The 26,168-nt window shown below is 46.0% G+C and overlaps 2 protein-coding genes across 3 annotated transcripts; both read right to left on the reverse strand.

The window, feature by feature from the left end:
• Window positions 1-1,337: 1,337 nt before the first annotated feature.
• Window positions 1,338-10,382, reverse strand: IFT52 (intraflagellar transport 52). Its single transcript, XM_082065562.1, has 13 exons — window positions 10,097-10,382; window positions 9,443-9,530; window positions 9,054-9,183; window positions 8,191-8,266; window positions 8,032-8,103; window positions 7,036-7,162; window positions 5,833-5,919; window positions 5,036-5,104; window positions 4,137-4,291; window positions 3,064-3,151; window positions 2,440-2,548; window positions 1,766-1,911; window positions 1,338-1,662 (listed from the first exon to the last, which is right to left on the reverse strand). Exons 1-13 carry the CDS (start codon window positions 10,213-10,215, stop codon window positions 1,615-1,617), a joined length of 1,314 nt encoding a protein of 437 aa, XP_081921688.1. The 5' UTR covers window positions 10,216-10,382; the 3' UTR covers window positions 1,338-1,614.
• A 343-nt stretch (window positions 10,383-10,725) lies between these two features.
• Window positions 10,726-24,310, reverse strand: SGK2 (serum/glucocorticoid regulated kinase 2; the record flags this gene model as incomplete). 2 transcript variants are annotated; one of them, XM_082065484.1, is made up of 14 exons in its annotated part: window positions 10,726-12,040; window positions 12,259-12,348; window positions 12,745-12,900; window positions 13,175-13,270; window positions 14,632-14,718; window positions 15,260-15,296; window positions 15,794-15,906; window positions 16,734-16,865; window positions 17,190-17,273; window positions 17,865-17,922; window positions 18,482-18,531; window positions 19,353-19,410; window positions 20,632-20,701; window positions 24,136-24,310. In XM_082065484.1, the coding sequence occupies 14 exons, from the start codon at window positions 24,308-24,310 to the stop codon at window positions 11,885-11,887; spliced, it is 1,362 nt and encodes a 453-aa protein (XP_081921610.1). In that variant the 3' UTR covers window positions 10,726-11,884. The 2 variants fall into 2 exon arrangements, with proteins under 2 accessions (XP_081921610.1, XP_081921611.1); XM_082065485.1 differs by lacking the exons at window positions 20,632-20,701; window positions 24,136-24,310 and adding an exon at window positions 20,357-20,418.
• Between the last annotated feature and the right edge of the window lie 1,858 nt (window positions 24,311-26,168).

Raw genomic sequence — 26,168 nt, forward strand, 5'->3', positions numbered from 1 at the left:
CTCAGTCGACTTATATCTAAACCATGTTACAACATCAGTAACAGGTGACAAACAACTCAGATAAGGGCCCAGAAAGAGAATGTATTTACAGTTTGAAGTATAAACACCACAGAACAGTACAAACCAGGTCTAGAATTAGCAAGAGGATCCCACATTGTTTGGTTCCACTGCTGGCTGTGCCAGTTGACTGATACTGCAAAGATTCAGCTTATTGTGTAAACCTGGAGCTGGAATGTACACAGTGCTCTGTGACAACCACAACTGTGCCATTAAATAAAAATAAATAGAAGAAGAAATGGAAAATTTCAAACATGCTGCTATAAAAAAAAAGCATGTCTGCAGAATAAGCATATACAAACCTCTGCTAACATTCTATTAGCACAGCTCGACTGGTCAGTAACTTGGAAGGTACCTTGGGGCACCTCCTTTAGAAAACGCTGCGCCAAGCTGGCATCCGAAGCATGAGGAATGTAAAATGACTTGTTGTAGATAAAAGATGAGATGATCTTTTGGAAAAAGCAGCTTTTGAGTTAGAAGACATTCCAAAGCGAGATAAAGCACAAGTGTCGCAAAGGCTACATAGAGACTTGGGTGGGGGAAGAATATAAGTTCCACACTTTGAGTGTCAGATTGACATTCAAAAAGTGTGGTATTTAAAGTGCAATCTCACAGTGTTGATATAAAAAAAGTCCTTGCAACAAAGCCACATGGTGTTAATAGCGTTGACAAATCTTTTTCTTCTCACCACTGGTATCTTTGGCTCTATTTTTGCTGTGCATTGAGCTTCAGCATCTCACGGTCAACGAATTCCACTTGAATTTCCGTTCTTGTGCATTACCTAGCTGACTCTCTCTGGGAATAGACTGGATATCAAATAACTGTAAGTAAAAATATTCCTGAGTTTCTACACAGTATCACATTTTCTTAAGAACAACCTGTTTAATCTTAGAAGCCTTTTTCATCCAAATGCTGTCCCTTCTTTTCAAAATGATGTTATTTTCATTCTCCTATGAGGCAATGACCTGCAACAATGTCATTATTGCTTATTTTCAATTCTTCCCCTCCCTTGGAAGAAATGTTTGCCTTCTACAGTAACAAACCCACCTCTCCTCAGTTCACTTTGGCTGAGAGACAAAGGGAAACTGCCTCGGGATGACAGTCCAGCGTATTTTCAGCAGCTCTTGTATTTATGGCTGTATATTCTTTTGCACAGTTCGCAAACCAAACATCACAATCTTTCCCACAGTGCAATTAAGGACAACACGGACATGAGGAGAACCCCAGTAAGCCTTGCAAGCAAATAAATCCTGGAGCCAGAAAGGAAGACCCAAACCACATTTTCTTAGTACAAAATTTTTTTCATAAACAAGTAGAAAAATAGGAAATCATTTGGAAAGTGCTTGCAAAATGCAAGCTCTGCCTCAAAAGGCATTAATAAATGATAAAACACATAACATACACGAAAACACATAAACGATCTGAACATTCAGTGAACTACGGAGATGGCCCCAATTAATGTACTGAACCAATTAATATGCTGAACATGGAGGCTTAAAAAAACGGAAAAATATGTTTTTACTAGAAGGTCTATCTCAAACTGGGGAAAGCCAGGTCTCAGTTGGCATTCTGGAATCCAGCTTCACTTGTGTCAGTATCATGTTCCTTAGGTAAGGGAAAAGGAGAGAAAAACAAAAAGAATTTTATCAATAGGGTAGAAATGTTGACACCATCAACTATTCACTTGTAATTCTGTTATTAAATATACCTGATTCAGTTTCTTAAACTCAACCACTCGGAAGAAGATGTACTCCAGGATATGTTTGGCATCTTGCTTCTCCTTTGGGAGTTTACTTGTCACTCCTAAGATATCGCCGCATTTTCGTATGTAGAACTCCAGGTCATCATCAGTACCTAAACAAGCATCCCAAGGAAGAAGGAAGGTGAATATCACACAGATCCGTATCAGTTGGGCAAAAATATACTATTACTCTCATTTGTTGTTAGCATTCTGGGAGGTTAAGTCCTGTAACTAAGTTCAGTGAACTAGCCATGATGTATTCCTGAAGCTAGTACGTTCTCATCTTGTTTAGATTTAAGGTGTCTTTAGAATATTATTAAGTAATAATTACAATATTAACTTTTTGACTCCAAAGCATAAAAAGATGTTAAATAAATCAGCAAGAGCACGCAAAGCAATTTATGTGTGATATAGGAAACAGCAGGCAGAAACGTATTAAAATGTCATGTAACAAACAAAATGTCATCATACATAAAGTCATTTTATCCATTTCCAAGGCCATCCAGTTTCTTGGCCCAGGATGAGAGGAGTGGATTTTCATAAACAAGACTCGTGTTTGAAAATTAAATATAACAACAATTTTCCTCCAAAAACTTCGACTTTATATATAAATGTGTCAACAATCAGCCTGCTCCGCTTACATTTGTTTGTAATCTCTGCAAGACGAGCCTTCTCAGATGCGAAAGTTTCATCCAAGTCAAAGAGCTCCAGAGGAGGAGGAGGCAATTCTCTGAAAGCAGGTGGAAAAACCTTGAAGTGAAGAATTAGCACGGTTTATTGTCACATCTTTCTCTTACACTTTACAGATCTCTACGACAATAATCGTGGACTTAGATTGGACTTGAAGAAACCTTTCATTAAGTCAAAAGCAATTCCAAGGCCCGAAGTACAAAGGTGCACTTTTTTAAAAGCTCCATTTGTATTTTGTAAAAAAATAACTGAATATTCCAAAAGAGTTCAGCCACAAGTATGCCAGAATTATCACCTAGCATCACAACTAGACATACTGCATTTGCAGTTTGTTTTCAGTTTTGCTCCAAAGAGATCCAGGTGACAGCTGAGGCACCAAGCTCGCCATAACAGCTCACCTTGGAAACATATTCACGTTAATTCTGGGAAGGATGTTTTCTTTTTCATGCAGTTGGATTTGTGTTTTTAAAGAGTAGTGCATAAGACACTACTTTCAGTTGCAACCGTGCAGCTCTAAGGAGGTTTTACAAGCAACAGAAGGGTTCTGCACGGGCTGTATCAACAAGATCACTCACAGCTGGCTGGAGGGCAGGGAGCGGAGTCTCAAACTGGGGCTGAATGAGTTGGAGAGGTTCATGTTTCACGTTCAGCTGTTCATAAGCTCTGCAGCACAGAAAAAGACAAAGTATGAGAGAAGAAATGATACAACATCCATTTCCACTGCAGATTATAGAGACTGATTTTTATGAAGACACCAGGGTCAACAGTATGCACAGTCATAGCATAAAAAAAAGAACGTCTGATTTTAGAAGGATCCCAGAAAAGTACTTAGCAGTAATAACTGACTTCTACAGTGAGCAAATTAATTAAACTTATGACAGAGAAGAAGATAATGATAAGTGGATATGTAAGATTATAAAATAGAAGGAAGTCACACCTCAGTTCTTCAAGTAACTTTTAAAGGTGTGAACGCACAGAAGGAAAAAGTGATCCAGTTCAAAAATGTTTTTTCAGGAAGTCTGTAACCAAAAGCTCTTTTAAAGTTATTTGTGATAGGATGAGAAGGGAGATTCCACTATTAATTCACATCTAGCAAAAATACAAGAGTAAGAAAAAAGCATCTGTAACAGAGTGGAGTCTCATGGCATCTGTGTCAAGCCTGCTAGTATTCGCACATGAATACAAGGGTAACGTGAATTACGAGGGACAAAGCTGCTAGCAATCCCAAACCAGTAAAACTAAGCAGCAGATGAATCTCAAGACAGAATTACTGGAAATGCAAAGATGAATGAAATGCAGATTCAGTAAATGTGAAGCCATTCGTAAGTGGAAAAATAACCAGCTCTCAATTATCACTCCAGAAAGTACCTGACATCACTGTAGACAGTTCTACTAAAAATATCAGTTCACTGAACCAGCAGGAGTCAGAAAAAAGGTAAAAACGATGTCAGAAACTGCAGCTAAGACAAGAAGCAAGAGAAAACATTGCTACCAGACTGTATTAATATAAATCAACCTCCTGGTATATCCATGCTCAGAATGCTGCCTACAGCTCAGTCCTTTCTGCTCTTGAGCAGACACAGTTGAGCACAAACAGAAAATGCAGAATACACAATGGAACTAAAAAAAATAAATCACAGCTGCTGACTTGATAACTGAAGGGAGGGCAGTTGTATCCAGCTGATAAAGGGACGTATCAAACAGCTTTGTGAAGTCTCTTGGGTTCTCGTCTCCTTCCTGCAGACAGACTCGCAGCTTCTCGCTCAGTGCAGCTGTATCTGGGAGCATGGTATAGTCTGAAATCTGAACACACACATACACACACAGATAGACGCATCTGTGATTTAAAAAGACCGACCCATAGTCTCTTTCTAGTATATATCTCACTTAATATGTCATCTAGAAATAATTCTTTCAGTCTCTACCAGGCATGACCATTTGCAGTGCAGCTTACTGGACTGGTGGACTGTGCAAACTCCACTCTCAGCTGTAAAGCTCCTCACCACATGGACATTGTATCTGGATTTCTGCTAATTCTTTAAAATTAAAAGAACCAGCTTACCTGTCAACTGTGAAAAACTGTCTTTTTATGCACACAGAGTATGCAATTTTATCACATGATATTTCCACATAAAACCAGCATTTGCAAACATCAGTGAAAAAAGCAACTAAAATGGATACACAGGTCGATCCCTACTCACACACAGAAAATCTGCCTTCACCCACATTCCTCATGTCTGAGGGCTCAGAGTGAAGCGCAAACTTATGCTGGAGCAGCAAATGATCTCATAAACATGGGCAAATTGGGAAGAGACTTTCACAAATGAAATCTGATAATGAGTAGCAATCTGACAGAGACACAATACCATTATTTTTTATGCCTAATCCATCCATCTACTCAACCTCAGATGCTGAATAAAGGGTCTGCAGCAACAACAGCATCCATCTACCTGTTGGCCGTCTTGTGCTAAATACATGGTTTGCCAAAACTGGTGCTGCTAGATCACGCTATTAATATTATTTACTTCCTTTTGATGGATCTCTTACCTCAGGGTCCTCCATATCCATCTGGTTCAAATGGATATCTGATGTTGTGAGCCACTGGAAAAGCACATCCTGGAGAAGGACAAAACTTAATTAACTTCTGGAGAGTCCAAATAATCTATTATAATGCTTAAACATTCATATTTAATCTACTCAATAACATATAGTGAAAAGTAAGAAAAAAAGTAATAAATGAAAGAGTATCTGTGGAGAAAACACAAGCTTTTCTTGTATTTCCATATGGAAGCAATGAGTCATGGCAATGAGCATACTTGGTATGAGGTGCAGACTTTCATGAGCACCTTCAGCAGGAAACTCCCCTTCTCACACATAACAATGTTACATATCCCACTTTAGAAAGTGCTTTACAACCTCCAGGTATCAGGAGCTATATGTGCAAACATTTGTTATTAAACATGTAGCCATAATCGAGCACCAAGGAAGCTATAAGAAAGTAGTAAAAAAAAAAAACAAAACCACCCTATTGAATATTTAAATATTAGTGACAATAAAGTGGCGAAGAGAAGTAGCAAAAGCTTTTTAGTGCACTATAACATAAATAATAAAGTCTGTCTTTAAAACCTCCTCCTGTTACTTGCGCTCTAACATATTCCCCAGGATGTTAGTATTGGGTTAGAATCTCCACACTGAATCCATTTTACAGCTATCTTGCTCTAAAATGGAGCTAGTGAGCTTGGACTGCTTTGTAAGTGCTGTGGATGCCCACTAAGAAAACTAAAACCAGACAAACAATAAATAAAAACACCAAACAAACAAAACACAAACAAAAAACAACTTACCATGATCTTACCATTTTCTTCTTTATCTAAATATTGATCACTGAGCATGTGCGAAGATCCCAGTGCTGCCAACTTTCCACCTTGACTCTATCAACAAAAAACATGATACAGCAAAAAACTCCTTTCAAATCACAGCTTTAGAGGCAATTGTTAGTGATGTCTAACTGCAAAGTGATTTAAAGTGATTTTGGAATAAGGAGTGGCAAGCTCACAAGAGCACAGCAGCATTGTAAGTGTATTTGCTCTTAAGGCTCATAAATGTATTAAAAATGTATTAAAAATACTGCTCTGCATTTCAAACGAGTAGACAGACAATTGGCTGGCAATCAAAACCCACGGAGTATCATCAACAATAGCTGCACTTAGGTTATTTTTACAGAAAAAGAAAACTCTTTTCTCAATCAAGTAAAAAGAAATAATGTGAACTGAATGCATTATTAGCAGATCTATGTGCAAATATTGTGTGGGTGTAGGAATTTTATTGTATCTTAGTCTGACAGCTATAAATATTAAAATGCAAGCAGTAAGTTGTACTTGTAAGTTCACTTCATATTGCTTTGTCTTTGATTTATGGGGTTTATTTCAGCTGCAACATGTGGGGATGAAGTTGGGCATCCTCAGGACAAAAAAAAATCACCTTCCTAACACAGATATTGAAGAACCACAGTAGTGTTAGACACTCATCTACATAGTAAATAGTGTGTTAACATGTTCACATTCACTAACAATATTAATCCTTTATTTGTACCCATCAACTACTACTAGATGTCTGGGGTTTTTTTGGTTGGTTGGTATTTTTTTAATTAACAGGGCTGGACAGGTAAGATAACACATACAAATCCACTGGTTCCAAGGTGACAGTTCTCTTCTTTAACTCAATTCGGCGTGTTTATGACGCTAACAATAATTTAACTTACTAAATGATCACTAAAATAGCGGGAAAAACTTCAAACTCTAAGGAGTAACTAAAAAGATCTGTCAGCCAAATAAATATCTATTTTTTGCTGACCATCAAATTAGTTCTTCTCTGAACCCCATGCAAAAAAGTTTCCCATAGAAGGAAGGAGGAGTCAGCAGGCCCATCTGGAGTTTGCAAATGCATCAAAACTAGAAGTGGGTTTGTAAGTGCTCCCAGCAAATCCACTCTCAGTTTTTGTGCGGGGCAGGGGGAGAACTGGTGCTTTGTCACATGCAGAGTCATACCTCGTGCTGGTAGAACGCAAGAACAGGCCTGTTGAGCGGGAAGCAGATGGATCCTGTTGACAGAACAGCCACCGCTGGTTTCATCACATTCAGCGTGGCACCAAATGGATACACGAAAGTGAGCGCTCTGCGGGAAATCCAGACACTCCGTAAGCACCTGCATGTATCGGGGAGGCTGGACATATAAAACTCAGCCTGTCTCCCTTAACTGCAAACTGTAATTGTGCACTGCTAGGGGAATGCCGAGAGGCGTGGGTTAGAACATTCAGATCATTATAATGACATTTTAGTCTCTTTCTATGGATTTTTCCAGGTTGATGATTTGTCTTAAATAAGGAACAAAGAACGCTCTGGATTTCTGTCTGCACAGTCCTGTACCTGAGAGAAGGCTAGTTAACTCATGGATGAATATCTATTCTGGAACAAAACTATATAAAATGTTTTTACACTTACATTTTTCTTTATAATCAACCACACAGTCATTTATTAGTCTAAAAACTAGCTGCAAGGAAGAATACAAACATTTAGAGTTATTTATGGAAAAGCTGTGTTCATCTCAATGCCTTTTCACTCCTCTGCAGCACAGAGGGATGGAAAACTAAAAACTGCATTAAATGTCTATTTTACCCTGGATTAAGGCTCTTTAAAAAGACGTAGCATTGCTCACACCTGCAACAGACCGGTCACTGTCTAGAGGTTATTTATATTTACACTGTTCTGTCAAATTCAAATCCACAGACAAGTGACAAAATAGATCTGGTCAGGACAGTACTAATTCCCTTCAAACCCTACCATGCCTGCTCCTTCACTGGTTATCCAGCACTGTTAAACAGATTGTCCTTTCCAGATATAACCCTGAGGAGCAGGAAGCTGACACAAGAAATACATTAGAAAACCTCAACACAAGCACAACATACTCCTGCTAGGTTGCAAACCTGCCAATCCCAAATTATTCTAAATCTTTTCACATCAGCTGCCTCAAAGGAAAACACTTACTGTGAGTCACCTCCACTTCCATCTTCATCTGATGTCTCAAGGACTGTTTTTCTTGCAGCTTCACTGATTCCCCTACAAGATGTTGAAAAGCAAAACTTACTGAAAACAATACGGATTCTAAGAGTTTACTCTAAAGATTTATATACCCCAAATATTTACCTGTTCAAGACTCCATCAGAGATCAGTGCTTCTTTTGGGTGGTGGTACTTGAAATATACAGTTCGTACTACAGCATCTTGAAGAAAGAAAAAATATAAAGAAATTTACATCTCAGCTGATCAGCATGCTAGATATAGCAATGAAAAAATGAGTTTAGCTCTTGGATTCCTTTCAGACATATAGATTTAGAACAGGAATACATTTGCAAGTTCAAATAAAAATAAGCACTCCATGTCTTCTGGAAAGCAGAAGATGCAAAAGGATGATCCAGTTAAAAGAATATGTATCAAGTTTTACAAGTTCAAATTCTGTTTTTATACATCTTCTAAAAGCATAATGAATCTAATACTGGTGAAGCAAAAGAGGCATGGTCTAGAAATGTGACTCAAGACCCTAAAAATAGTTCATGTAAACTTAGGCGCAGCTGTTTGTTTGGTTTGGTTGGTTGGTTTGTTCTGTTTTCTCACATCAGTAGTAATGAATGGCATTTTATTGGTCTGCTATAGAAAAGTGCCACTGTTTATTCAGGGTATTAAAACATATGGAAAAATGTTTGAAATGAAAGGCTCTTTAACTAAGAAATGTCAGTAGAATTAATTTTTGTTAGTAAATACCATTAAAACAAACAACTATAGCAAAGGAATGGAGATGGCCAAGTTGTTACCAAGGTACTATGTCCATGGAAAGCCCTTGGTGTGCTCCAGTATCACACAGCGATGTCCATGTATATTTCAATAAAAAGCATCTCTTGGACTAAAAGGTACTTTGTGAGAGGGACCTGCTTGGCTTCTACCTAAAAAGGCTGAACTTACACTTTAGATTTTGTTGAAAAGGGAAGAGAAGGTATGAGTGAGTGCCATTACCATTATTGAAAACGATCCCATATTCTTCTAACAAAAAGTTAATATTTGTGCCACATCTGGCCTCTCCACCTTCTGTCAGCATCACCAGGATGGCTCCACCATCCTCCAGGAATTTCTTCAGAACCATAAACTAGAAGACAGTGAAGATCCAGAAAAAATACATGTGACAGAAACAACACACATGACAGCAGGAAATTATACTGAGGTGAGGGAAGGTGAATAATTTTGACTATTTGGAATGAACTCGAAAGAAAAAGCATTTGAATTTCAATTTGTGTAAATTCATAGACAGCAGTACTACTGCAAATTCTTCTGTGTTGCTCTTTTCTATTTCACATTAAAAAAATACTGAAATATAACTAATTTGCAAACAATTATTGACTTCTTACCTCAGCAGCACTGAACTTTTCTCTTGGCCCTGCTGTAATCCACAATTTTACCCCAAACAGTTTCTCAGATGTGATTTCATCTTTTAAGCTATAAACAGATTAATAAAGACACAAGTTATTCTCGGACATATTCCTGAACCACAACTTAAAGAAAAAACAATGAAAGAACTGGCAAATAAACACAAAGCAAATCACTTTGCATCCTTTCACCTGGGTTTAAAGTTAACAACTCCAGTAAAAATAATCTTTACAAATTTCCACTCATTAAATAGAAAAGCCTTTCTAACAAGGTACTTTAGAAAATCCAGAACTGGCATAAACCATCAAAGCTGCTGTTAAACTTTGCACCTGACGAGCTTCCCTTCAGCGTCTTTGTTGCCCTGCGCTAGACTCTCTCAGCAGTTCCCTGTCCTTCTGAAACTCAGGGGCGTCTCCAGCAGGTCCATGTCTGTGGTGCTGAGGACCCCAGAGCTGGCCCAGCACCGCAGGGGGTCTCACAGAGCAGAACGGAGCAGGATCCGCTCCCTCCCCCCGCTGCCCAGGACACGGGTGGCTCCCGTCCGCCCCGCAGGGCCAGGCCCGGCTGACGGAGCCTCTTGCTCGCCAGACACCCAACGGCCCCTCGGAGCACAGAAACGCGGCTTCTCCCCTCACCTCTGGATCTTCCAGTTGCCGCGAAGCCTTTTCCGCAGGGACTTGTAGCTGCTGCCGAGAGCGAAGCTCTCCCCTTTGGACGCGTTGAACGCGATGACATTGCGCACACCCTTCTCCATAGCGTCACCGGGGCTACCCCAAAGGATGCCAGCTCTCCGGGCGTGGAGCGAACCTCCACCGCTCCCACTCTCCGGCGGGACGCTGTAGCGGGTCCGGTGGGGGATGTCCCCGCGTCGGCGGCCGGGCCGAGCGGGGACGCGTTCGCTACCGCGTAGCAACGCGCCGGACACCAGTGCGCATGCGCGGGGGGCGCCGCGGTGGTTTGGCCCATTCGCCGGGAAGGGGGGGAAGCGGGACGGTACCACTGCAGCCGCGCCCGGTGCAGCCCGGGGCCGGGCGGGGAGCGCTGGGGCTTGACGGGGGCCAGCAGTCGCCTGGCGTCATCCCAGGGCTGGCCGCTGTCCTCTCAGGCAGTTGCCACAGCAGGAACAGGTTTCTGGGCCAGTAAAAGCAAAAATACCGAAAAAAACCCCAAACAAACTAAGTACAGCCCCTCTCAGGCATAGCGTAACAGCAACACCCACCTCCCTGCTCTCCTCCACACTTCCCTCACACACAGCACAGAGATGGAGGCACAGCAGTATATGCATTTTAATATAAACCATATCATGTTGCGGATGCTGATGCAGCAGGTATAACATAAAGTCCGGTAATTAAGGAAAAAAAAGTTCCAGCAGAAGCTTCCCACCAGGGTGAGCATCACACAACTTTTAGAAACCCCTTTGTTTATCCCCATGTTGCTGTTAGAAGCTCTGAGCCCCCTTTCTCCTCCCCACAACAAGAGGACAACAAAATGACTTTAAAAAAAGAACAGCAGGAAGTGACATTCAATGAATACACCAGTGTTTGAGTTAAAGCAGAATAAATAACTTGTACATCAGTGATGGGGCTGCCCTCACTGCTCTGGATCATGCTTGGTGCAGTGTTTCTGTGCCTCAGGCAAGTCAAGTGTGTGCTGTGAAAGGAGCCCGCACCCCAAGGAGGGTTAGACCACAAGGTTATTTTTGTTTTCCTCTTCCCACCTATTTTATCTGGTATTTTTCCACACACACACCATCTCCATAGCAGCCTCCTTGTTCCTCCAGCAGCATCCCAGCCCTGGACCAGAGAGAGATGATCCGCTCACCTTAGGGAGGGACTGGCTGGTGTGAAAGGCCACAGGACTGGTCAGGATTTACAGACCTGGTCAGGATTTACAGACCTGCAGCCACCTTTGGAGCAATAACTGATAAACCATTTCTCAGCTCAGTTCAAGATGAGTGGTTTAAGTGGCACAGTCCACTTAAAGCAATGAAGCCACTGCTCCTGGTAGTGTGGTGCTTCACTCTCTACTAGGGGGACAAAGCAGTTGGGCTGAGTTAGCTCCTCCAAAACAGAACAAGAAAGTATCCAGTTAGAGGACATGGCTGTTGATGTGAATGGTGGTACATACCTCAACCATAAATACAACCACAGAGTGAATACAATTCTGCCAAGTAACACAGTACACTCAGGGGAAAATAATCAGTGTCTCACTTCTCTTGCCAGGGGAACAGTCACTTAGAGAGAAATCCACCAAACAGCAAGAGTTAAGAGTTCCATCCCAGCCAGTTAGTGTATTAGTCCCAGTTTCCTTAAACCACAAGCAAAGGACAGTACCAACCCTTCCAGGAAAAAAAAAAAAAAGGAAAAAACTCAAACATAAAACCCATTCGGTTAAAATCTGGCTTCTCAGAGCCTGTATAAAACCTAAATGTCCTCTTCAGTTGGTGCATAAGAAAACCCTAAAAATGCATCTGAGGCACTGGAGCTGCTGGCTGCTAGGTCAGGCGTGTGGGTGATGGAGGTGGAGATCGCTTCTTGGGTGAACTCTGGGTCAAAGTGGCGCAGATCAGCTGGACCAGCCTAAGGCGAGGAGCAGAGATACACATCATTTTGAGTGAGCAGAGCCCAAACTGCTTCTGTTCAGACAGTCTAACACAGCTGTTCTTTCAAGAGTCATCACCACTGAGTCTGCAGTTCATAACCTGCACTTCAGCATCCCTCAGTGTCATCATAAGACATGTAAAGATGATTCCTTTTGTACCACTATATAAGAGATACCAACAGAAATACCTACTTACCACATTGGGGTTAAATGGAGGAGTGATCCTCTTGTGGTACAAGTCATCCCAGTTTATTGGGCTGAAGAATACGTGGTTCTTTATCTCAAGCTGCATAGAAAATGAGGGGAGAAAAAGTCACTCTTCTGCCAATCCTCCTTTTTGAGGACCTGCCAGCTGGTTTCACAGCATTAAGTGGCTGAAGTGATTCTTGGAGCTACTGCATATCCATGTAGGGCCCACGTGGCAATTCCTTTATACATGGGGGCCATGGTCCAGGATTCCCTTAAAGGGAGATGACACCCTCACACACTGGTGTCCTAGCTTGCCACCACACCTTTCCCTTGGGAAATCCAAGTCAACCCCATAAGCCCCTTTTAGGAAGCTGGAGAGTCAACCTGCATGGAAAGCTTTTTTCCAAGACAGTGCCATTATCACAAAAGAAAGGCTCAGAATAGCAATGTTTTCTATCCATCCTCCCTCCTGATCGTAATGGAAACCACCTACAAAGTCTGTCTTGGCACCCAGCCTCCTCTTCTGGTCCTTGTGGAGAAGTCCCTGAAGGATGTCACAAGCTGCCACAGTCTTGCTTCCTTGGATGTGGAGCGGCTTGTGCAGAATGTTGTCATACATTTGAGACACATCCCGGCTGTAAAAAGGAGGCTAATTTGAAAGAGAGGAGAAGCAGCCAGGTAAAACATGAGCTACCATACGGAACCACACATCACAGGTCAAAGTGAGTCCTGCAGCAAGTAGGTGAGGGAGACCTGCCACATACTTTCTGTCCAAAAGGACAATAGTATGATTGAACCAGGTCATCTAGTTCAGAATTCAATTGTCTGTGTCAGGTACCATGTGAACACCAGACCAATCTCACACAACTTTTGAAAATAAGTTCTCCAGCATGTAAAGTAAAAGAGACTGCTTCCAAACTTACCAGTCCAAACAGCATTTCATAGAGGACAGCCCCTAGGCACCACCAGTCCACTGTCCTGTCATACGGCTGCTTCTTTAGCACCTCGGGAGCCAAGTACTGGGAAGATTCAGAAGCAAATATTGGAGTCAAATTCTAAAGGAAGGGCTTTGCCCTCCTAAGTATGCAAAACTAGCTGCGGTGCAAGCAGAACAAATGCATTAGGAAGCACACAGATGCAATTCCTACCCTGCTTTGATGGATTCCCCACTTGCTTCAGAGCAATGGGTTTGAAAGACACCTACCAAATTCCCCCAAAGCATTTCTCTTCCTATAGAGAACTTGCACAAGGATTTGCCACCCACCTCTCAGCTGGGATATCTGTCCTGCAAAGGCACATTGCATCTCTAAGAAGCTGCAGCTTTCAATCCCACTAAGTCTGTCCAAAGCAGCAAAACTACCAATAACCATCATCAGGGAGCAACAGTCAAGAATTCAAGCTGCCTGCAGAATGAGCAGCACACTGACCCTGGTCTCACACAGCATTATCACTGTCAACTATCGGGCTCCTTATCTAGGGCAGAGGAGAACAAACAAACAAAGACACACCACAAACAAACAAAGACAACTCTCCCCCCCCAAAAAAAAAACAAACAAACAAACACAAACCAGACACACACACAAAAAAACCCACAAAACAGACTTCAAACATTCCTGCTTGGTTCCTGCTGTACTATTGCACAAGAGGGTCCACACTGAAATCCGAGGGCTACTACCAGGAAACTCCTGTCTGTTCTACAGAGCTTGAACACTGAAAGGTGTCTTGTTTACAGACCCTTCTTCAAGCCACCCACGGAGGGGCAGCAGGACAGGTGTATTACTGAAACCAAACTGCTACCAATAATCCGCAGCTCAGCAAAAAGTGGGGAAAAAAATCCTCCCATAAGCCAAACTGGAGACAGGTTGTAGCAAAACCTGTTTGAGGTGCATTAGAGAAAATGCCTGCTCCTCTCCCCTGCACAGGGTGTTCTGCAGCTCCCGCACACCAAGGACACACAGAGGAGCTCAGCAAGGTCCTGTGTGCGTCGGTGCCAGCAGGATCCGCGTTCTGCAGCTCCAGGGTATCGGGGCAGGTAAACAGCCTGGTTACAGGCTCCCAGGGTCAAGGTTGTCTCCACAGCCACCTGCAGCAGCCCCAGTTTCACAACACCAGCCATTTCCAAGCACAGGGATCCCTGCCCCGGTAGCACAGCAAGTTTGGAATACTAATCAGCTGTCACAGGTAAAAATGTCTCTGCTGAGTAGGGAAAGTCTTATCTGAACTCCAGCTTCAGGCTGACAGCCTGAAAGAGCCCAAAATGTTCTAATTCACAGACCATATTTTGAGAAGTTGAGCACACACACAAGTCTGAGCCCCAGAGCAGCAAATCTCTGAAGGCTTTGAGCCCCCAGGTCACAGAGAACCCCAGCACACGCTGTACCTCAGGAGTGCCACAAAAAGTAGATGTTGTCTCCTCTTGCTCCATTCCTTCTTTGCAAAGTCCAAAGTCTGTCAATACTACGTGTCCCTAAAGAAGGGAGGGACATTTCAGCTTGGCCCACTCTTTCTAGAGAAGAGACAGGACTTCCAAGCATTGGCCTTCACATTGCATCTCATGCATGTTCCTCACTGTTCATCTGCTTCCCCTCCTATAGTACAAGTACAGGAGCCTACAGAGAAGGATCTGGATTTTTAGTTGATTTGACTACACCTACATAGCTATGAAGAGATGCAGCACTGCTTTGCCACTGCTTTATGGCAGAGCCACCACCAGAGCAGCACCCATTACTTGCTCTTAGCATCCTTGATCCCTGCTCTTAGCATCCCTTATCCCTGCCCAGAAGTCAGGTCCCAGCTCTTTGGAACAAGCCGAGAGGGCTCCAAGTGTGCAGCTCTGCAGAGAGCAGGCTCACTCCCTCTTGCAGGATCTGCACAGTTATGCAGTGATACATACATACAAAACCCATACAGTGAAGCAAGTATAGCCCAGCTTGCAGAAATGTAGCCCTCTGTTTATAGTCCTGATGATTTCAAAGGCAGAAGGCAGGCAACACAAGCTGTGAATGTACCTGGCAATCCAGAAGGATGTTCTCAGGTTTTAAGTCCCTGCAAGACAAAAAAGTGCTGTTTGAGCAGATTTGACCAGATATTTAGGAAAGCCAGACCTGAAACACCATCAGTTAAGAGCAGGACCTAACAAAACTTCCCAATCCAGTTCACCAAGACCTTCACAGAGCGCAGATCCCCATCACTGTTTGGTATCAACATACATGCAAACATAGAGGCACTGCTGTCGTACAAGGTCAGGTGCTAGCCTGCATATCTATGCATGAATTGCTGCTGAGAGACAATGTCTTACTTATTGAGCCAGGTTTATTTTAGCTCTGTACCCTTAACCTTTCTCTTTCGCACTATCAGACTGGGAATATTTATTGCCCATCAAGATGCATCTGCATGGGACTGTCTTGCAGGATAAAGTGCCAGTTGTGCACTGTCTTATCTGTGCACTGTCTTGTCAGTGAAGCCCTTTTTCTCCCCAGCACTGCACACAGCCTGGCTGGGCAAACTTGGTGTCCCTGCTGTCCTTGGCAGATGTGCCTTACCTGTAAATGATGTTTAGGGAATGCAGGTACCCAATTGCACTAGCGACTTCTGCAGCATAGAATCGAGCCCGGGGCTCACGGAAACACCGTTCCCTTTGCAAGTGGAAGAAGAGCTACAACGAGATCATAAGGTGGATCATTTCTTCTCTAAAAAACTGAAGGATAACTAGAGCAAGCACAAAAGCCAGCTACTCGAGTGAAAATCAATTTGCAGCAAGTGACACATGGACAGCACCAAATAAGCTGAAGCTAAATGACTTCAGCAATCTAAACACCTTTCCAGAAATTGCTTCATTTGTCCTACTCATGTCACCCCCTTACTTAATACATCACCCCAAAGCTGGTAATCTGCTGATCTAATTAAGTTTTCTAGTTTGCTACAACCTACAGGACAATTATAGCTGTAGTATGGCCATGAAGAGAGGTACATGCACAGCACTGAACCCGCCAAGATCCCCAATGTGAGTTAGACTTGGAAAAGACATCCATTTAACTGTATCTCCCAGCCAGTTGCAGGTAGCACAGAAAAACACAGCTGAGGAGAGAGGAGCTTCTACAGGACAGAAGATGTTTGACCTGCTGTAGTGGAATCACAAGAGCTCTAGACTGGAATCCAGAGCTGGCCCACAAATGACTTTTTCCCAAAGCTCACCAACATCATCAGCATTTCCAATATTCTCCAGAGAATTTTAAAACACCCCAGCACATGTTTTTCTCAGTGTTTTTGCCTTGGGAATCAGCTGGCATGGGTCATATCCAGCAAGATCTTCAGTCAACATACAGGTGAATGCCAGCCACTCCTAGCTGGTCCTTGCCAGCAGTCAAGGCAACATTATACTTCAACATAATTATCTTCTGACAAGAAATTTTCAGCCAACAAAGCAGTTTGTTTGGAAAGGACCGTAAAGAGGATTAAAATAAAGCCTGTACATGCACTCACCTCTCCCCCGTTTACATAATCAAGCACAAAATAAAGCTTCTCTGAAGTCTGGAAGGAGTAATGGAGTCCCACAAGGAAGGGGTGCTTGACATTTTTCAGGAGCACATTGCGCTCTGCCATGATGTGGTTTTGCTGTAAAGAAGTAGGAAAGGAGTTAAAGTTTCAGGCAAAGGTCCAGTGCAGTCCACCATATGGACCCTCTGCTGTTCTGAAAGCAAGTAGAAGCTGCAAGTTCTATGGGGTCAGTTCCAGCTCCAGAAAAGAAACCAATCTCTCCTCTCTAACCTGTTTCATCCCAGTTCTTCTCCATTTTCCCATGGCACCAAGAAATCCATGTTTAACATGCGGCTTGTCTACGCGAATGCTCACTCAGCCACAATACACACCAATTGTATTACCAGGATTGCTCATACACTGACCTCTATTTGCAGAAGTAGCCAAGGACAGCAGACATACCTCTTTTTTCTTTAGGATGGTTTTCTTATGCAAGACTTTCACAGCATAAAAAGTCCCATCACACTTGCGCTTGGCCAGGAGAACCTGCAACAGAAGGTCCTGGTCATCAGTTTCAGTCTCACCTTGTGCCACTTGAAGAGTGTTTTTCTCATTAGCTCAACACTCCTGTGAGTGATTATACACAGAGTACAACCTGATGGGGTGAGGTACAAAGCTGTAAAGACCAAGCTCCAGCCCACTGACTTGCCAGCATTTTCTCATTGTCAGAAAAAGGAACATGACATCTCCACAATACTTCTCTTACCTAAAAAGTGTGTTTGGACTATTTGTGGACAATCCATTAATAGTGGATCCTTGCTATCAAGGCATAGATTTGTCTAGAGATCTTTTATTAGCTGAAAAAGTCTGAGCCCTATTTTAAACCAATTACTGTTCATCACCATCCTGAGCATAAAACACCTCACCCTTCTGTCCTTAGAGAGGCTGCAGGGCAGCTCAAAGTAAGAATGGGCTATGCAAACCCCATCTCAGGTCTTGTCAAAGCCCAGTCCCATTCAGACCAAACCCCTCAGGAGTGGGGCAAGCAAATGACACAGCCAGAAACTCTTCCAGTAGGGAAGTCTCTTTCCAAGCTGCCTCCAGAGAGCTACAGCCCACCTGTACAAATCCACTTACTTTTCCAAAGCTTCCTTTGCCAATAACCTTCAGGAAGTCAAAGTCTGTTGGCTTGGCACTGTTGGGGAAGAATGAAGCAAGTTAATGTTTCTGGGAGAGAAACACGCAACAGCAACACTGCCATCAAAGCAGAGTTCCTTTGTGGAAGCACAAGTGCTTGTGAAAGGGATTAAAGTGGCCCTTGCTCCCAGCCAGCAAGCAGCGGATTAACACTGTGTGTGTCCTGCACCCAGCAGAGGATGAGCAATCCCTCAGCATCCCATCTGCAGAACACAGCCACAGGTGAAAGCACCTGTCAGGTGACACAGCTCATCCCCACTTCTAGAGAAAGAGTCAGGGAGCCAGCAGTGATGAGGAAGGTCTTCCCTTCCTACCCCTCAAGAGAGATGGGACAAGGGGCTGCAGACATGGACAGGAGAGGGTGATTATGATAACGGGGACCCGCTATAGCTACTTGTCTTGAAAGCTGGTGCATTGGTGATACACATGGCACTAAGGGCCAAGTAATATAATTGTGAGGACATTGCAGACACCACCCACATGAGACAAAGGCATTCCCCTGCCAGATCTCTTCCCTGCATGCTCCACACCCTACCTGGCTTCTGCAGGGGGCTTACTTGGGGTTAGCAGAAGGTCCAAGGTTGATGTTGTCAGTTGATGTTGGAGGCTAGGGAAGATAACGATCACGTTATTCACAGGGACCGTGCTGCAGGTTGTGCTTTTCTTTCCTCAGTCCAGCATCACTTGCACAGAGTCACTGATAAACACCCATCAGCAAAAGACAGAGTGGATGTTTGGGCAAACATTTAAGTGGTGGGGAAAGGGAGAACAGAGCTCTGCATTAAAGTAATATCATCCCTGAGCTGGAGGCTGCAGTAAGCTAGAGTCTGGGCTGAAGACCTCATCCCATACTTGCCCAAAGAGCAACAGTACTAAACAACTGCTTAGCTCCTCACTTGACGCACCCCAGCCCTGCTGTGCTACCAGAGCAAAGGCACTGCATGGCTTAGTTGCTCACTGCAGCACTGAAACAAGGCACTGCCCACTGCCTGTGCATATCTGAGACAGAGGAGCACCCCTGCAGCAGGACACCAGCACCCCCCCAAACCCTGCAGCCCTCTGCCCGCTCCCATTGAGCCCCAAAACTGCCAAGTCTGGAGCCTTGGAAATGGCCTTATACACACCCAGCACCCCAGAGGTGCAGCCTCCCTCTTCCCAACAAGAAGGAGGTACATACAGCTTTCCTCTTCTTCCTGCTCCCCAGGCATCTTCCCTTCCTCAGACTCTGGGAGCATTATGCCTGGTCCAGAAGGCTGTATAGGGCCTCTCTGCTCTCCTTTTTCTCCACCCAGCATCACCCACAGGGGCAAGGCAGCAGCAAGACTCCCAGCAAGCTAATGCAGGCTCTCCTTGCTTTTCTACTACAGGCATCAGCCCCTCTCTTCATCCCAATGGTGAGGACTTGCTGGCACAGTACAATGGTCTCACCTGGGTGCTTTTGTCCGGGCTCCGGGAATGATCCATTAAAAAAACAACTCGTTCAGCACTTGGAAAAAGAAAAGCAAGCCACTATTGGAAACAAAGTCCAAGAGAGAAACAGCTTCACATCATTAACCTGCCAGGAACCAGCACAAACCCCAGGGCATGTTCCCCTCCATCACAGGAGACCTCAGCTGAATTCCTTGGCAGCACTGGTGGTGCACACTGACAGGAAATGGGGGCAAGAAAGTTCCCAGGTGCACCAGTTGATGAGAACAAGCACAAGCATATCAAATGCCACAGATAGCCCTTGATTTACAGTTGCAGCAACGAGTCAGGGCGCTGACATGTGAAGACCAGCGCAGCCCCAGCAGCAGCCGAGCATCAGGGCCAGGCAAAATTGAAGCCCTCTGGCCATGGTCAGGCCCCTCTCAATGCAGACACAGCCCCCTCTGCACCACACAGGGATGCTGCAGCACCCAGCTCTGCCACCCAGCATCCCCACAGGGCAGCCAGGACAGTCCCAGCTGGTCCCTCCATCATCTGGGCTGGCAGCACCTGGAGACCATTCCCCCAGGGCAGAGCAGGACAGTTTGGGACTGGTGACATTGCAGGAAGAGGGGCTGGCCATGGCAGCCAGGGGGGGCTCGGTGAGCAAAGGCATTAAAGCACAGGACTGTCATCTACCCAGTGCTGCTGGGGCTGGAGGAGTTGGACTTGAACACTTGTTTCAGAGCCAGCCTGCTCAAGCATTGCTAAGGAGGGATGGGTCCTGCCACCCCAGACATTCCTCCCCCTGGTTTTAGGGGTTCCCCCATGCTCCTTGCAAAAGCCAGGATTAAAGAAATGACAGAAGGCAAAATAAAAGCTCCATACCCTTCTCCTCTGCCCCAGAGTGCTTTGTCCATTCCCCCTCAGCCCCACCAGACTCTCACACACCTGTGGGCTCTGACAGCCCCTGTCCCTTCCAAAAAAAGGTGCCCAAAGATCCCCCCAGCCCCCCCAGATCTCACCTGTGGGTGCTCCCCCTCTCCACCCCTGCACATCTCCGTGCACAGACCCGCGGCCATCCCGGATCCCCTCTGCTCGGCGGCCGGGCTGAGCAGGGCAGGGGTGGCGGGCGGCAGCGGGTGCTGGCGGCTGTCCCCAGGGCCTGCCCACATCTGCCCGGTGCCAGCCAGCTCCATTCACCGCCCTGCCAGCGCCGGGTTATCAGGCTGAGCTTTTTAAAGGGCTCTCATCCCGCCGGGAGGTTTTCCATACTCACTACAAGGTTTTCCATACTCACTACGAGCAGAGCCTGGAGCCAGAGGCTTTGATGGTCTGTCCTATCCTCTCACGGCCCTGCTTGATGAGTTCTGCGAGGAAAAGTTGGAGCACCGAAGGCTATTAGCTGGTGGCACGATCACAAGTGCACAGAGGCATGTTTGTTCTTCACTGACCTTGCTCTTCTCTCCACAGCCGCCCTCCTCCCCCTTCCACCCACATACCAAAATAACCAGGAAATTATAGGAACCAGGACAGCTCCCCTCCCAGCCCTGCCAGGAGCCCTCAATAGCTCACAGGACGGGGAGAAATGCAACAAAACAGTTGCTCTCTCCCATGGCAGAGGAGACTGGCTAAAACACCACCCTCAAGCCTCCTGAGCCACCCCTGGGTCCCCAGGAGGGACAAGGAGAGCGTTCACAAGGACGATGTTGTACTGGGATACGTCACACACTTGGCATATGCACTGCTCCTTTCATTCAGGACTCCACGAGTAATTAGGGACATGAATGAAACCTTTCAGGGCCCCACAGGAGGTAAGCCAGCACAAACACATCGCAGTGAGTAAGTGACTTGCCCAAGGACACGCAGCCGGTGCCAGAAGCCGGGATTCCCACCACGGATCATCCCTGCTCAGGCGGTTGCCACCACCCATCGTCACCTTGCCCTTCACAGAGATGCAAAGTCCTGGACCCTGCTCCCTGCTGCACAGGCTGAGCAAGAGAAAAGCCCAAGAAGTGCAGCCTGCACAGAGGAGTTCCTTGTTTTGCTTAGGAGCAGATAAAAATATTCCTAGACTCAGTTTAACTCCCTGGCTCAGCCTTAATTTCACTACTGAAGGGAAAGAACCAAAGCATCCACAGAAACATGTATTCCCCTCTCTCCTCAAAAAGAAAAAAAGCCTTTGTAGATACAAGCAAATTATCATCCTGGAACAGCTCTTCTATGGACCAAGGATTTGGCAGCAGTGATTGCCAGAGCCCATGTCCCTGGGCAAGGAGTCTGTAGGACAACGACAAGATTTGAAGCAAACACAGGCCCATTTGCAGAGCCCTGCCCACATAGCTCTGAGGATCTGGCAGGTTGCAGGAGCTGCACACTCCAGAGATCCACCAACCATGCACCACCAGCAGCTCTGGGACCTGTGGATCTGGCGAGGAGCCGATAACCAGGATATGGTTTTAGAGTTTCTGAATGGACAGGGAAGAGGAAAGCAGGCATTTAAAGAAACATAAACCATTCAGCGAATGAGCTTACCACATCAGGCTGGTCTGAGACCCTGACCTTGGCCAATACTTGGCCCTGGAGCAGGTCCAAGAGCTTGCCCCAGCAGGCAGCACCCAGACAGATCAATCCCCATCTCCTCCCACTTGACACAGTCTTTATTTCCCCAACAGTCTGGCTCTCCCTGGCTCACTGAGGTCTGCTGAAGGTCATACAACGCCTGCCTATGGGCTGCTCAACAAACCAGACAGATATCATGGTCACAGCAGAAGGACATCAGTCCTGCTCTCCAAATCTGAACCCTCACAAGCTGGTTTTAAGCCCCAGGATCCACATGCTGCCATAAACACTCTCCTGATCCCAGACTCAGGATTCCCTTCAGACACAGGTGAAGATGTCACAGCTTGGGCATCTTGGGGGTCACATGGGCAAACCAAAATGCATCCATCTGGTTTGAGGTGTTTTCTGGTAGCACAGGATGCAGGACAAGCTCCCGACTTGCTCCAAGGGGCTTGGACAAGGCTACTTTGGCAAGACCTCCACAGCTGCAGCCAGGCAGGAGCACCAGCAGCGAGCAAAGGCTGCACAGCTCTCCAGGGTCACAGCCTGGCAGCCCATTCATGCTTCCCTCCACCAGCCCCATTCTGCTCCACTGCTGCTTTGCTGGAAGTGAAGCTACTCAACAAGTCCCTGCTGACCAAGGGCAGCGTTTTCTAGCAAAGCTATTTCATTAAATGCACTTGCTCTGAGCAAGAGTCTTTCTTTCTGCACTGAAGTACCATGCACATTTTTAGGATAATTATACCCACATCCAATATCACTTTCTATTCAGGCTCAGAGTCACCTTCTTCAACCCAAGCTCACCTTTGAAGCCAGGTTAGTTTCTGGTTTAAATCTCCCAAGCAACCAAAAAGGCTTTTCCTTATCACTAACAAACCTCACTCCCCCTAAAGCACAAAGATTTCTTGAGCGCACACACGCTGAACAACAGAATCAGAAATAGGTCACGAAAATACGCTGGAATCCTTGGTCGTACATGCCCGGCTGCATCCCTCCTTGTGCCTGCTGGGGCAGCAGGGATGCTCCAGGCATGGCCAGGGCCACAGAGAGCATCAGCAAGCAAGTCTAGGAGCTTCCTGATATGAAGTGACTATAACACACCAGGAACAAACATATGCACCCTGCACCCATCTCCCCAAAGACCATTTCACCCCAACACCCAGGGCCAGAGGCACCCCCAGGTAGCAGGAACCCACTAACACAACATAAAGCTGCTACTTACAAGTTGGAGCAGTTGCTGCAGCTAAATTTCCCCCCACCAAACACCCCTCAGTAACATACATTTTCTTCCCAGCACGAGCAGCTCCCTCTCCCTTCAACAGTTCTGCCAGCGCTGACCCACATTCCCATGCTAGCCCAGCGTTATTTGCTACAAACACATTACTAATGCAACGCGTACCTTGCACGGAGAAGCAACCTCATAGACTCGTCATCTGCAAAGCTGCCTCCCACCCTCTCCCCTGATGTCACAGCTCTCAGCATCTCCTACCTAACCTAGATTGCAAACCCCTCGGAGCAAGTGCTTCATCCTCTCCTGCCCTGGAAAGGGCTGGTTGCCAGCACAGAGAGGCAAGGAGGCCTGGCAGGCTGTCACCGGGGCAGCAGGTGATGTTTGGGGAGCAGCACAGGTTTTGGAGGGGCAGGTTGAGATAGGGGCACATAAGGCAGCCCACAGCTTTCACCCATCACAGGGGCTGCGTGCAGCATAAGGGAGAGATGCCCCAGTTTTAGCTCAGAGAAGGGGCACAGGGGGAATTCAGAAGGAGGAGGACTCCAGCAAACACATGCTTTTACTAGCAAGAAAAAAAAAAAGCTCAAGCTTTCCCCTGCTACAGATCCAAGAGATACCTCCAGGCCAGCATTGAGCTCTGCTTTCATTCCCACTGAAGCACTACAGCACACAGCAAGTCCAGGGAAAGGTTAGGAAAGACTTTAAAGGACTTCTTCACTTGGGGAAGCTTTCTTAGCCACCCTCCACAGAGCTCCCAGCTTGTCCAGTTTTCTCTTGGGGATCCTTTTGCTTATACCCCAGGGACACAGCAAACCAGAGCAGGAACCCCAGGCAAGCAGCCCTGGCTCCAAGCAAGCCGGAGCTCACAAACAACCCTGCACATTTTAAAGAAAAACTGCATGCAAAGCTGGAGAGAGAGGGGGGGGAAGCAGATAGCTAAAGCTTGAACAAATAATCTCACATTGAAAAAAAATAATCTCATGAAAATAGAAAACAAAGCATCAAACACACCTGGGAGCACATCTCCCAGCAGAGGCTGTGTCCTGAAGCAGGGGAAGCACTCCACAGCCAGCGAGCACAGAGATGCCTCATTCTCCACGCTTCCCATCCTTGCACCAGCCCACCCTGCCACCAGCTCTTTCCTAAAACTCAGAAGGGAGTAGCTTGATCTCCTACAGCAACTCATTGAGCCCACAAGCAGCCCCACCCTCTCAGGGTGATCAGGCCACTGCTGCCCCCCTGCAGCCCTTTAAAGAGAGCAGGAAAGGATGATCAGCTGCAAAAGATGAAGAAACACCTGCTGGGTATACCCAAGGTGTGAGAACTTAAGTGGGCGTGGCAGTTTGGGACGAGGAGGGAGGGGTGCAGGTGATGGGTGAGAGCCAATTACATCCCAGACAGCATCTCAGGTGTTCAGAATGATTTTCTATACCATAGTAGGCTTGAAATTTGTCCACTGTCCTGTGGTTTGGAGGAAGGTCAAAACTGTTGTTTGGTTCAGTTCAAACCCAGAAGAAGCTGCTGCTTGCGGTGTCCTTCACCCACACAGGAAGACTGCAGCCCGGGGCAGCCAGATTGGTGCTTTGCAGCAGTATTAAATGCAAACATAACACATGTGGAGGGGAACACCTGGTGTCAGAGACATGCAGTGGTCTGGGAGAAGAGAGACCAAGCTCTGTGCAAAAGGAGGCATTAGAGGAGGGCTGGTGTCTTCCCGCTCTCTTCATTAAAAATAAAGCAGTTGCCTTTTGCTCCCGTTGTCATTTCGTATAAAATCTCCCACGTGCAGCTAGAGCAGGAGGAAAACCAGCTTCCCTGGGGGAGCAGAGGGACTGGTCCACACAGGACAAATCCCTTTCCCCAAACTACAGCTACCAGGATCAAAACATCTGAAACATCTCATGTTCTTATGTGTAACAAGAGAGAGGAAGCAGCATGTTGCTTGAAATATTGCTCTCTCTCAGGTCAAAGCCTGATTTTTTTTCTCAGCCAACATCCTCGCACACAACCGCCTCCTGGGCCGGCTGCGGGAGCTGGGAGCCAGGCTGGAGCCCAACTGGGAGATGTGCAATGGGGCTGTGCCAGCTCCACAGCCCAGCCCTCCACACCCTCGCTGTCCCCAGGGGTGTAGTGACACCATACCAGCCAGGAGCATTACCCTTTGTCTTCCCCAGGGTGGTGGAGGAGGGCTCCATCCAGGCCACGTACATAAAGCCAACTGAAATGGTCTCTTCTCTTTACGGCTGGAGCTCAGCGACCGGCACCAGGCGTCCTCGGGCAGCAGAGCACACAGGTATTTCTCTGGCTGCAAAGGCAAAGGGCACAGGAGTCAGAGGAGGAACAAGCCCTTGGGTGCAGCGCTGGCTGCCCACCAGCCGGGCATAGATCTGGGACATGGGTCTGGCTCCCCGACCAACACCCACCATGTTCGGGCTGGTGGGGATCAGGGTGCTCAGGTCACTCTGGGCTCTGCCACCACTCCAGTGTCCCTCTCTGTGCACCCCTCTGGAAAGTGCTTTGGAACTGGCAGAAGAAGGGTGCTCAAGGAGAGCTGGGTGGTACTGACTGGCTGTTTGGCTTCTGTACACCAGAAGAGATTTACTCTACAACTATTAAATTCACAGATTTCTGCTCTCAAGAAAGGATTTTGTTGTCTGATGCTTTTAAGGTGCTGAGAGTCAATTTGTCCTCCCTGTGCCTGGGGTGACTGGACTGGGACTGATGGCTCCATGGCACAAGAGAAGACATTCTCTGGAAGCCCAGGGACACACGGGCCACCAGCAGATCCCTGGCACAGAGCAGGTCCTCACCTGGGCATTCAACATCAGACATCACCAGAGAGGTGGAACTTTCCTCCTCGCGCTGTCATAGGCATCCACGGTCACAACCAGCAGCATCCCTTGCCTATGGTGGGACACATCAATGCCATGCTGACAGGGCTGCTGGACATGGGAGCACTTGCAGGACATGTACATTGTATAGGCACATACATTACATAGATATGTACATTATATGGGCATGCAGGCACACATCCTTACAGGAGC

Source organism: Streptopelia decaocto (assembly GCF_964273445.1).
Source record: "Streptopelia decaocto genome assembly, chromosome: 14".
Taxonomy (NCBI): domain Eukaryota; kingdom Metazoa; phylum Chordata; class Aves; order Columbiformes; family Columbidae; genus Streptopelia; species Streptopelia decaocto.